Genomic DNA, 14,083 nt, shown 5'->3' on the forward strand with positions numbered 1-14,083 from the left:
ATCCATCACATTAAAACATTCATGTATCAATTTTTTTTATATTTGCGTTTTCTGTCGTTTACAGTAATAAAAGTATAAATATTTAACACGTTTCCTGAACACTTTCTACGCCCCTACAGTTGAACATATAAAAGTGACTAACACTACATCAAGTGTCAGAAACGTGTTTGAAGCTGATGAATTTGTAAAAATTTAATATGTGAGAGGCAGGGGTCATCCCAAAATAGAAAAATATTGACTCTTGGTCTACATCTACATCTACATGTCTACATCTACATGACTACTCTGCAATTCACATTTAAGTGCTTGGCAGAGGGTTCATCGAACCACAATCATACTATCTCTCTACTATTCCACTCCCGAACAGCGCGCGGGAAAAACAAACACCTAAACCTTTCTGTTCGAGCTCTGATTTCTCTTATTTTATTTTGATGATCATTCCTACCTATGTAGGTTGGGCTCAACAAAATATTTTCGCATTCGGAAGAGAAAGTTGGTGACTGAAATTTCGTAAAAAGGTCTCGCCGCGACGAAAAACGTCTTTGCTGTAATGACTTCCATCCCAACTCGTGTATCATATCTGACACACTCTCTCCCCTATTACGTGATAATACAAAACGAGCTGCCCTTTTTTGCACCCTTTCGAAGTCCTCCGTCAATCCCACCTGGTAAGGATCCCACACAGGGCAGCAATATTCTAAAAGAGGACGAACGAGTGTAGTGTAAGCTGTCTCTTTAGTGGACTTGTTGCATGTTCTAAGTGTTCTGCCAATGAAACGCAACCTTTGACTCGCCTTCCCCACAATATTATCTATGTGGTCCTTCCAACTGAAGTTGTTCGTAATTTTAACACCCAGTTACTTAGATGAGTTGACAGCCTTGAGAATTGTACTATTTATCGAGTAATCGAATTCCAACGAATTTCTTTTGGAACTCATGTGGATCATCTCACACTTTTCGTTATTTAGCGTCAACTGCCACCTGACACACCATACAGCAATCTATTCTAAATCGCTTTGCAACTGATACTGGTCTTCGGATGACCTTACTAGACGGTAAATTACAGCATCATCTGCGAACAATCTAAGAGAACTGCTCAGATTGTCACCCAGGTCATTTATATAGATCAGGAACAGCAGAGGTCCCAGGACGCTTCCCTGGGGAACACCTGATATCACTTCAGTTTTACTCGATGATTTGCCGTCTATTACTACGAACTGCGATCTTCCTGACAGGAAATCACGAATCCAGTCGCACAACTGAGGCGATACCCCATAGGTCCGCAGCTTGATTAGAAGTCACTTGTGAGGAACGGTGTCAAAAGCTTTCCGGAAATCTAGAAATACGGACCAACTTGAGATCGCCTGTCGATAGCGGCCATTACTTCGTGCGAATAAAGAGCTAGTTGCGTTGCACAAGAGCGATGTTTTCTGAAGCCATGCTGATTACGTGTCAATAGATCGTTCCCTTCGAGATGATTCATAATGTTTGAATACAGTATATGCTTCAAAACCCTACTGCAAACTGACGTCAATGATATAGGTCTGTAGTTAAATGGATTACTCCTACTACCCTTCTTAAACACTGGTGCGACCTGCGCAGTTTTCCAGTCTGTAGGTACAGATCTATCGGTGAGCGAGCGGTTGTATATGAGTGCTAAGTAGGGAGCTATAGAATCAGCGTAATCTGAAAGGAACCTAATCGGTATACAATGTGGACCTGAAGACTTGCCCGTATCAAGCGATTTGAGTTGCTTCGCAACCCCTAAGTTATCTACTTCTAAGAAACTCATGCTAGCAGATGTTCGTGTTTCAAATTCTGGAATATTCCATTCGTCTTCCCTGCTGAAGGAACTTCGGAAAACTGCGTTCAATAACTCCGCTTTAGCGGCACAGTCGTCGGTAACAGTACCATCGGCACTGCGCAGCGGAGGTATTGACTGCGTCTTGCCGCTTGTGTACTTTACATACGACCAGAATTTCTTCGGATTTTCTACCAAATTTCGAGATAATGTTTCGTTGTGGAACCTATTGAAGGCATCTCGCATCGAAGTCCGTGCCAGATTTCGCGCGTCTGTAAATTTGAGCCCATCTTCGGGATTTCGCGTTCTTCTGAACTTCGCATGCTTTTTCCGTTGCTTCTGCAACAGCGTTCGGACCTTTTTTGTGTACCACGGGGGATCCGTTCCATCTCTTACCAATTTATAAGGTATGAATTTCTCAATTGCTTTTGCTACTATATCTTTGAATTTGAGCCACATCTCGTCTACATTTGCAAAGTCAGTTCGGAAGGAATGGAAATTTTCTTTTAGGAAGGCTTCTAGTGACACTTTATCCGCTTTTTTAAATAAAATTATTTTGCGTTTGTTTCTGATGGATTTGGAAGAAACTGTATTGAACCTAGCTACAACGACCTTGTGATCACTAATCCCTGTATCAGTCATGATGCTCTCTATCAGCTCTGGATTGTTTGTGACTAAGAGGTCAAGTGTGTTTTCGCAACCATTTACAATTCGCGTGGGTTCGTGAACTAACTGCTCGAAATAATTTTCGGAGAAAGCATTTAGGACAATCTCGGAAGATGTTTTCTGCCTACCACCGGTTTTGAACAAGTATTTTTGCCAACATACCGAGCGTAGGTTAAAGTCCCCACCAACTATAACCGTATGAGTGGGGTATTTATTTGTTACGAGACTCAAACTTTCTCTGCACTGTTCCACAACTGTATCATCGGAGTCTGGGGGTCGGTAGAAGGAGCCAATTATTAACTTAATTCGGCTGTTAAGTATAACTTCCACCCATACCAATTCGCACGGAGTATCTACTTCGACTTCACTACAAGATAAATCACTACTGACACACACAAACACTCCACCACCAATTCTGCCTAATCTATCTTTCCTGAACACCGTCTGAGACTTCGTAAAAATTTCTGCAGAACTTATTTCAGGCTTTAGCCAGCTTTCTGTGCCTATAACGATATCATCTTCTGTGCTTTCTATTAGCGCTTGAAGCTCAGGGACTTTTCCAGCGAAACTACAACAATTTACAACTATAATTCCGACTGTTCCTTGATCCAAGCACGTCCTGTATTTGCCATGCACCCTTTAACATTGCAGCGTACCCCGTACTTTCCCGAAGCCTTCTAACCTAAAAAAACCGCCCAGTCCACGCCACACAGCCTCCGCTGCCCGTGTAGCCGCCAGCTGAGTGTAGTGATTTCCTGACCTATTCAGCGGAACCCGAAACCCCACCACCCTATGTCTACGAGACAAAACGGTTTGGGGTCCTCTGCTCTAAACCGTATTCACAAGTCTGGGTAGGTGCAGTGCATATATTAGTTCCAAAGTAATTAATTTACATTTCGATAAGTTGTTATATGCATTTCCTTTTGTACCTGTATCTTTGCACTTACCACCATAATGGTATCATATTGCTCCACACGGGATATGGCAAAGAGGTCGCAGCAGAAGAGATGAGTTTCACAGTAGTGAAGAATAGAGTAAGTGCTGCCAATGGTTAATATTCGAAGTGTGGGGCGCAAGTGTACTGGACATTTTTCCCTTATTTTTGTTCATACTAACGCCTCTCAGAATATCGATTCCTTCCTAAAAATAATAAAAACCTGCTCTATATTTGCCTACGGTCAAAGATCTCTGGCGTAATAATTCACCCTCGTTCTACCAGCGGCCTTGTCAAAGATGGCGGTCGTGCGGAAAAAGCTTCGGAGCACTCTCTCGCCCTGCAGGCGGGGAACTGCCGCTAAATGGAGGAATAAACAGCGGTGATCAGCGGAACGAGGATACAGAAGGGAATGGAAACCAATGCGTAGAAGACAGATCATGTGTACTCACATGACGTGACCTGTAATTGAAAAAGGGTTATGATGATCTCTCCATCGCCCAGCGTTTCTGGTCTAGTCCCCCTTTCGCATCTTCGGGAGTGTACTGCCAACAGGGAGGCGATCCTGAGAAAAAGATTGAAGAATCAACATCGGGGTGTGGAATGTCAGATGCGTGAACGTGGTAGGGGAGGTAGAAAATCTGGAAAGGGGAATGCAAAGGCTCAATCTAGATGTAATAAGGAACAGTGAAGTAAAATGGAAAGAAGGCCAGGATTTTGGGCCAGATGAGTATAGGGTAATATCAACAGCAGCAGAAAATGGTATAACGGCAGTAAGATTCGTTATAAATAGGAAGATAGGGCAGAGAATGACTTTCTGCAAACAGTTCTCTGCTAGGGTTGTTCTAATCAAAATCGTCAGCAAACTAACACCGACAACGACAGTTGAGGTTATACAGGCTGACATCGCCAGCAGAAGATGAAGAGGCTGAGAAATTATATGAGCATACTGAAGGGGTAGTTTATTACGGAAAGGAAGGTGAAAATTTAATAGTAATGGGAGACTGGAATGCAGTTTTAGGAGTTGAATGAAAAGAAAGGGTTAAGGGAGAACATGGGCTTAGTAGTAAGAGAAACACTAATTGAGTTCCGCAATAAATGTCAGCAAGTAATAGCGAATACGCTGTTCAAGTGTCACAAGAGGAGGAGGTACTTGGAAAAGGCAGGGATGCACAGGAAGACTCCAGTTAGATTACATCTTGGTCAAGCATAAATTCCGAAATCAGATATCGGCTTGTACGACGTACGCAGGAGCAGATACAGACTCAGATCACAATTTAGTAACGATGGAAAGTAGGCTAAAGCTTAAGACACTAGTTAGGAAGAATAATTTTGCAAAGAAGTGGGATAAGGAAGTACTAAGGAATGAAGAGATATGCTTCACTTTCTCTGAGGCTATATATACTGCGACAATTAATAATCCAGTAGGCACATCAATTCAAGAGACCTATAGATCTCAGAAAGGGATGGACAAAAATCAGTGCAATGAAGATAACTGGAAACGAACCTTGAAATACTTCAGTTGATTGACGGAAGAAGGAACTACAGAAACGTATAGGGAAACACTGGAAAACTTCAATATAAATCACTTAAGAACGAAATAAATAGGAAGTGCAAAGAAGATAAGGTGAAATGGCTACATGGAAAATGTGAAGAAATCAAAAAAGGAATGAATGTGACATTAAAGCATGAGTGGTAACATAAGGTTTACAACGGTAATTTCACTGTCAAATGCGTAAGAGGGAGCAGATGTGTAGAAAAAGTACACTGATATCCTCTATGAGAGGAGAACTTGTCTCGTGATGACATGACAGACGAATAAACAGAACTCCACAGGGAAGAGATAGAGGATTATTGCTTGCTAACAAGAATAATATACAGAAAAATGGGAAAGAAAACTGGCAATGTGTTAGATGACGATCAGTTTCGCTTTAGGAAAGGAAAAGGCACGAGAGAGGCAGTTCTGTCGTTTCGGTCGATAATGAAAGCAAGTCAGGAAACTTGGAGACACTTTCATACGATTTGTCGAACTGGAAAAAGAGTTCGACACTCTAAAATGGCACATGTTAGAAAATCTGAGGAAAATAGGCGTAAGCCACAGGGAGAGACCGGTAATATATAATATCTACAAGAATGAAGATGGAACAATAAGACTGGAAGACCAAGAACACAATGCTCGGACTGAAAAGGGTGAAGGGTAGGGAAGCAATTTTTGGCCCCTATAGTAAAATCTAAATATCGAAGGAACAATGACGGGATTAGAAGGAAGGTTCAAGAATGGGATTAAAATTCAAGGTGAAAGGATATCAATGACAAGATCCGTTGATGACATTGCAGTCTGCATTGAAAGTGAAGGAGAATTGCAGGATCTGTTGGATGCAATGAACTGTGTACTGAGTAGAGAATCTTGATTGAGAGTAAATTGAAAAAAGGCAAAAGTAATGAGAAGTAGGAGGAAACAAAATTAGAGATTACGAAGTAGATGAAGTTAAGGAATTCCGCTACCTAGGCAGCAAAGATGACCCATGTGGGACGGACCACTGAGGACATACAAAGCAGATTCGCGCTGGGGAAAAAGGGCATTTCTGGACAACAGAAATCTACTAGTATCAAAAATGGGCCTTAATTTGAGGAGGAAATATCTATGAATGTACGTCTGAACCAGAGGGTTGTATGGTAGGAGATATGGATTGTGGGAAAACCGTAACAGAAGAAAGTCGAAGCATTTGAGATGTGCTACAGAAGAGTGCTGAAAATTAGGTAGACTGGTATAGTAAGGCATGAGGAGGTTCTCCGCATAATCGAAGGGAAAGGGAATGTATAAAAATCACAGGATGACAGAGCATGTTTTAAGGTAGCAGAAAATATGTTCCATGGTACTTGAGGAAATTGTAGAGAAGAAAATTGTAGGGGAAGACAGAGACTGAACACATCCAGCAAATAACTGAGCTGCAGTTGCTGCTCTGAGATCAAAAGATTTTCACAGGAGAAGAATTCGTGGCACACCGCATCAAACCAGTGAGAAGACTGATGCAAAAGAAAAAGTACTCAAGATTACCGAACGAAATATAAACCTCTCCATTAAAAGAGCAGACTGGTTGCTGCTGATCGTAGAACTGGTATCAGACATTAGTCATATACTGCACCGTTACACATTGGTTACGGTAGTGAAATTGTTTGTATGAGTCAGTCGGATGTACGGAATGAGCGCAATATGTTGTTGTAACTTTAACTAAATGGCAGACCTGCCCATTATCGCATTATCGCACCACTCTCAGCCATGTAACACGATGTGAGAGGAGTGGGCGTATGAAAGTTCTAATAGGTAAGGACGAGGGTCACGCCTTTTAACTGACACACGTTTCAAACCCTTCAGGAGTTACTGCTGTTAGCGAATGTAGTTTCATGTCAACCAGTTTCCAAAAGAAAATTGTGAATGCATTTACATGCAATGCACGTTTACAATCTGATAGATCGCGAAAGACCCCCGCTTACAGTGGTCAAAGCTACACGTCTTCAATCTGCCAAGCTACACAGAAGCACGGCGGTGGCTGACTGGTGGCGTCGCTGCGTTGTGACAAGCAGCCAGTTTACCTCTTCTTAAAACAAGTAGTCAAATGCACCAACGGTCTAATGAGGCGCTTAACCCACTGTGTATCATCACTGGGCCAGCTCATACAGATTACAATGACCCGGATCCTAATCCAATAGGAAGATGAGTGGGACTTTTGAATTATGGATGAATCGTAGCAATGATCATCCCCTCCATTGTGGTACCTCTAATGTCATTAATAAGTTGTGTTAGCTCGACACTGTTCTTTTACACAATAGCGTATTCATTGTATACTTCTACATCTACATCTGCATCTACATTAATAATCCTCAAGCCATAAAACGGTGTGTGGCGGAGGGCACTTTACGTGCCACTGTCATTACCTTCCTTTCCTGTTCCAGTACCGTATGGTTCGCGGGAAGAACGGCTGCCAGAAAGCCTCCGTGCGCGCTCGAATCTCTCTAATTTTACATTCGTGATCTCCTCGAGAGGTATAAGTAGGGGGAAGCAATGTATTCGATACCTCATCCAGAAACGCACCCTCTCGAAACGTGGACAGCAAGCTACACCGCGCTGCACAGCGCCTCTCTTGCGGAGTCTGCCACTTCAGTTTGCTAAACATCTCCATAACGCTATCACGCTTACCAAATAACCCGGTGACGAAACGCGCCGCTCTTCTTTCGATCTTCTCTATATCCTCTGTCAACCCGACCTGGTACGGATCTCACACTGATGAGCAAAACTCAATTATAGGACGAACGGGTGTTTTGTAAGTCACCTCCTTTGTTGATGGACTACATTTTCTGAGGACTCTCCCAATGAATCTCAACCTGGCGCCCGCCTTACTGACAATTAATTTTATATGATCATTGCACTTCAAATAGTTTCTGTGCGCATACCCCCAGATATTTTACAAAAGTATTTGTTCAAATGGTTCAAATGACTCTGACAACTATGGGACTTAACATCTATGGTGATCAGCTCCCTAGAACGTAGAACTACTTAAACCTTTCTAACCTAAGGACATAACACAACACTGAGTCATCACGAGGCAGAGAAAACCCCTGACCCCGCCGGGAATCGAACTCGGGAACCCGGGCGCGGTAAGCGAGAACGCTACTGCACGACCACGAGATGCGGACTCAGAAGTACTGCTACCAGTGTTTGCACCTCTATCATATAATCATACAATAAAGGATCCTTCTTTCTATGTATTCGCAATACATTACATTCGTCTACGTTAAGGGTCAGTTGCCACTCCCCTGCACCAAGTGCCTATCCGCTGCAGATCTTCCTGCATTTCGCTACAATTTTCTAACGCTGCAACTTCTCTGTATACTACAGCATCATCCGCGAAAAGCCGCACGGAACTTCCGACACTATCTACTAGGTCATTTATATACACTCCTGGAAATTGAAATAAGAACACCGTGAATTCATTGTCCCAGGTAGGGGAAACTTTATTGACACATTCCTGGGGTCAGATACATCACATGATCACACTGACAGAACCACAGACACATAGACACAGGCAACAGAGCATGCACAATGACGGCACTAGTACAGTGTATATCCACCTTTCGCAGCAATGCAGGCTGCTATTCTACCATGGAGACGATCGTAGAGATGCTGGATGTAGTCCTGTGGAACGGCTTGCCATGCCATTTCCACCTGGCGCCTGGTCCCAGCGTTCGTGCTGGACGTGCAGACCGCGTGAGACGACGCTTCATCCAGTCCCAAACATGCTCAATGGGGGACAGATCCGAAGATCTTGCTGGCCAGGGTAGTTGACTTACACCTTCTAGAGCACGTTGGGTGGCACGGGATACATGCGGACGTGCATTGTCCTGTTGGAACAGCAAGTTCCCTTGCCGGTCTAGGAATGGTAGAAAGATGGGTTCGATGACGGTTTGGATGTACCGTGCACTATTCAGTGTCCCCTCGACGATCACCAGGGGTCTACGGCCAGTGTAGGAGATCACTCCTCACACCATGATGCCAGGTGTTGGCCCTGTGTGCCTCGGTCGTATGCAGTCCTGATTGTGGCGCTCACCTGCACGGCGCCAAACACGCATACGACCGTCATTGGCACCAAGGCAGAAGCGACTCTCATCGCTGAAGACGACACGTCTCCATTCGTCCCTCCATTCACGCCTGTCGCGACACCACTGGAGGCGGGCTGCACGATGTTGGGGCGTGAGCGGATGACGGCCTAACGGTGTGCGGGACCGTAGCCCAGCTTCATGGAGACGGTTGCGAATGGTCCTCGCCGATACCCCAGGAGCAACAGTGTCCCTAATTTGCTGGGAAGTGGCGGTGCGGTCCCCTACGGCACTGCGTAGGATCCTACGGTCTTGGCGTGCATCCGTGCGTCGCTGCGGTCCGGTCCCAGGTCGACGGGCACGTGCACCTTCCGCCGACCACTGGCGACAACATCGATGTACTGTGGAGACCTCACGCCCCACGTGTTGAACAATTCGGCGGTACGTCCACCCGGCCTCCCGCATGCCCACTATACGCCCTCGCTCAAAGTCCGTCAACTGCACATACGGTTCACGTCCACCCTGTCGCGGCATGCTACCAGTGTTAAAGACTGCGATGGAGCTCCGTATGCCACGGCAAACTGGCTGACACTGACGGCGGTGGTGCACAAATGCTGCGCAGCTAGCGCCATTCGACGGCCAACACCGCGGTTCCTGGTGTGTCCGCTGTGCCGTGCGTGTGATTGTTGCTTGTACAGCCCTCTCGCAGTGTCCGGAGCAAGTATGGTGGGTCTGACACACCGGTGTCAATGTGTTCTTTTTTCCATTTCCAGGAGTGTACATTGTGAAAAGGAACTAGTTTCCCAACTAATCCATTGTAAAACAGTACCAGGATGGAAACCAAAATACGCAATATTGTGTAAGCGTAACACGTGTCTGTTTTAGCAGAATGTATTTCGTCCCATGCGTATGTGACACATATACAATCTTGCACCTTGCTTGTTAAAATAAGAAGCTTTTATCAGCTGGTGTGTCTAGCATTTCGTTCAAACAATGCATGCAAAACTTCAAAACTTTGTTGAACCACGAAAATCATATAGCATAGTGCCGTTTGTCGGAGGAACGCGTAGCGTTAGGTTGAAATCTGGTGCCTTACGATGGGTTATTACTGAAACTAGTCACAAGAATAATTGCACACAAGATTATACCTGTTTCCCAACCTAAGGGTGTTGCTTATCGTCTCTAACGGTTCTACCATGCTCGCTTGGAGCAGGGACAATGTTACTTTCGCCTTTTCTCGACATTTACCGTCCAGTATAAGTTATGGGTACCGTCAATGAAACTGACTTCGCCTAGAAGTGAAGATTTTCTGAAATTGTATTTCTCGTAGACTCGTCACAGATGACAAATCTGAGTGTGGTTACAGTGCAATACAGCTGCAAAATGCGCAACTTAGTTTATTTCGGTGTGTGGCATTTGACACGACTGATGCCAGTTGACGCGTTATGCCATTCGCTCATATTGTAATGCATGAAATCCTACACAAAGGACGAGAGATAGCGTTGCACCATCTCCTTGGGCACACAAGCCGCTAAATTACACCAGCCAAGCAGTTGTTAAGTTGTCGCCCGCGCCATTCTCCTTTCTACAGAACATGTCCATTTCATTTTCATTTATAACATCTTACGATTATATAGTCGGGGTTCCTAACATTCTTTTAATCAGTGGTAGTGATGATTAAAACTGACAAAGTCTTTGTTACAAACACTTGCATGTTTGCAGTGATCCATAAACATGATACAAAATTAGAGATATTTACGGATTATTTCTCTGTTTGGAAGAAAGAGACTAGTGATGTAATTACGCGCTATATATATCACTATAGTACAACATATGTTTTACCAACCTTGCAGATTTAGCTGACATTAAGCTGCGTAACTCAGCACCCAATCGTTTTAATGAGCGAATATTTGGGATTAAACACAGCACAGTGACAATTTACTGAAGAAAACTAGCAGATCGAAGGCAAGACTGTAGAACTTCCGAATTTGCCGTCGAGCTGCAGTAGAATTGTGTACAAAGGTCGGCAGGACGAAATTACAGAGGAAACAGCGCCATCCACAGAAAATTGTACGTGTCACTTCAAAGAAGGTAACGAAACTGAATTAGCCTTCGAAGGGCGACACGAATTGCCTTTCTGAAGTTTTAAGCAGATATTCAAAGCAAGACCTGTCAGGGTGTCAACAGATATGCAGACCGTCACGAACAAGTTAAATAGAGCCAAGGCAAATCTAGTGCCAGAGTTTCCTCTGACAAAATTTAAATCACTGAGTATAACTTTAAATTATTTTCGTAGGTTTGTGGTAATTCGGTAATGGTAGAACGAACTTATTACGTTAAATGTCATTTCTGCTTTAAGAACCAGCACTTAAGTTCTTCCAAGTGTTCCCGATAGTGGCGTAGTGCAACTTGGTCACATCCGAAAACCAAGTGATATATCTGAGTGTCACTTATGGTGATACGAAAGACTTACTTTGTGTGTACTGCGTAGCAATACATATTGACGGATGACAAGAAAATATGTCTAAAACGCATCTTGCAGATTAAGATTTTTGACAGCTACTGTTGAAAGGACTTTGTGTACTGCGTCCCAATAAAACACTTAAATTACCCAGTTGTTCACATGCAAGCCTTCAGTTGGTTTAACATTGAATGCTCCTAGATTTTATGCTCCTAGATTTCCATCCTTCTCATTACCGTCTGTATGAAAGTGCATGTGAAAGTACTTTTCGTGCTTCGATTGATAGCTAGTAGTATGGAACTCGCTATCTGCTGTGGTCAGTCTGCCTAACTTAGGGTGTTCAGTTAAAGCAAAGAGGTTTGTGAATTCTAAGTCGCCTTTATCGACAGTGGGTGGGTTGGTAACGGAAGCAACCCCTTTGATTTGTTCTCACTACCTGCGGAGATTCGTTGTTCTCGATGGTGCTTAAGCACTTGACGCTGGGCAGTCGGTGAGATGTGTAAGTCTTCAGACTAGCCAAAGTAATACAGTTCACCTTTTATGACAGCGATAGGATCATTATAAGATCCACAGTTTACGCAGGATAGGCCATGGTGCAATTTACCAATTTTAGTAAGTGTCTTCTGGTACTTTCTTTGTGTTACCAGAACTTCTAGCGTGCAAAGGCTTTATATCTAGTGGTGCTGACATCACGTGTCAGCAGATTTTCCTAAGTGTGTAGGCGTGCATGGTCACATTCTCGTGTGAATGTTTTTATTTCTTACCGCAGTTTGAATTCTTTCGGTTTCTCCTGTGATTTGATAAATTTGCCTTCATGCTTCGCGCCACACGGTGCGAACTTGCCTTCTGTGTTGTTCGGCGGTAATTAATCGTGTTCCCTTGAGTGAATTTAGGTTGTGTTGAATGTTCCGTGTAATTAACGGATTTTAGTGTATTTTACAGTATGAAATTTCAAATGGTTAACGTGCTTACTTCATTAGTCTGAAATAGGTGCTTGAACGAGCCAGTTGAGGCCTCAGCTCTCTGCATCCATCGAGGGATATATTTCTTTCAGTACACTTTGCCTCTCTTTGCGACTCGGGAGTGTAATTTAACCGTTTCAGGCACCTGGTAAATGTGCTACTTTTTTTTTAAAATCTAGTATCCACGTGGTATTCGCCCCCTCCCCCCACCTTGCTTCGGTTTTATTTTCGTGAGAATATTTTAAGCAATTGCATTTGTCGAAAGATTACGGCTGCGGAAGCACGAATATCTTTCCTTGACTCTTTGGTGACGGCATAATGTGTCTTGAGCATTGTTGTCTAGTATGTATCTTGTGTAAGTACGTGCATTTATCCTAGCCTCTTTCCTGAACTTTCACATACCTACCCCTTCATGTGGTCCGTCAGCAAAAAACCATTTGAAACAGTGTTAAATTTAACTCAGGCAACGGTTAGCGTTATTACAATCTGTTTATTCTATAGTGTTTAACTTGCGATTTTGCTCAAAATAATTGTGTTTGTACTTCATCAGTGTCCATCAACGCAGCCACCCTTTCCGAAATCCATCTTAGTACATCCAATCTGTCGATAGCAAAGCGCAGTATTGTTGGATGCACAAATTCTGAATTTTAAGTAGATTCATAAGAATTATGTTTTAATTTAACCAACTTCTTTCATTCAGTATGATCACGCTTTTAAGTAAATTAATTTCAGTGTTCATTTGAAGAGAGAACTGACGTCTTAATCGTTATTATGCAAAAAATTAATAATTTCTTTCATTAATTTATTCCCAACTTCGTTGGGTGGCGACCCTAAGTAATTTACTATAAAAGAAAATATCAGAGCGCTTATTTGCATTAACAATCGGTAGCCCAGTAAGTTTAAAAAGCCCCTCATCCCGTTTGTGTACAACCCATTTACTGTATTAGCACAAAACACTTTTTACCGTAGAAAAATGCTCGGCAATTTTTCTCTATCACTTACTAAGATAAATCAAAACAGCGTGACAATGAAAACTGATATTTCGTCCACAGAAGTAAATGTGCTGAATCGAGAGTTAGCATAAAACATAGACAAATTAAGAAGCAGATCAAGTGAAACGAGAAAAATCGAAGGGAAAGTCGCACTTTCTTCAAATTTAATACGTTATACTTGCTAATGAAAATGTAGAACTGAACTTTTTACCATTTCCCACGGTAATATTTACCTATTACCAATCTTATTTCTTATTGTGACTATAAATATTAACAATGCCTCACTGTAAATTGCGTAAAGTGTAATACATCCTTAATAGCTACAAAATTACGTGATAAAAATGGATATTTGGTTAGAAATTGCCATATGACAGCATAATCGGTTGTAAATTTTCATACTACAATATAATTAACGTTTGAACTCTGGAATAACTAATTTTGTGTTAACAGACTTACGTTGTAAATTCCATAGATGAACGGATTATAGCAACTGTTGCTCATGGCCAGCCAGTCACAACAGAAGAAGATGATGTTGATATAGTGGTACCTGTGGACACCAGAACACATTTCATGCAGTTCACTTATTTAGAAACTCTGAAACAATTTCACTAATACTGCACAGACAGAAATACGAAGTGTTACACTATTAAAATCTATACCAAATTCATAGTG

General features: G+C 42.8%; 1 protein-coding gene across 1 annotated transcript in view; it reads right to left on the reverse strand.

Annotated features, from left to right (window-relative positions):
* The window catches only part of LOC126284291 (prolactin-releasing peptide receptor-like), an 842,768-nt gene that overhangs the window by 42,604 nt on the left and 786,081 nt on the right, over positions 1 to 14,083 (reverse strand). The window contains exon 8 of the mRNA XM_049983121.1: positions 13,868 to 13,958. Within this exon, the coding sequence (XP_049839078.1) occupies positions 13,868 to 13,958 (91 nt within the window). The remainder of the gene's footprint in view (positions 1 to 13,867; positions 13,959 to 14,083) is intronic.

The sequence above is a fragment of the Schistocerca gregaria genome, chromosome 8, assembly GCF_023897955.1.
Source record: "Schistocerca gregaria isolate iqSchGreg1 chromosome 8, iqSchGreg1.2, whole genome shotgun sequence".
NCBI lineage: Eukaryota > Metazoa > Arthropoda > Insecta > Orthoptera > Acrididae > Schistocerca > Schistocerca gregaria.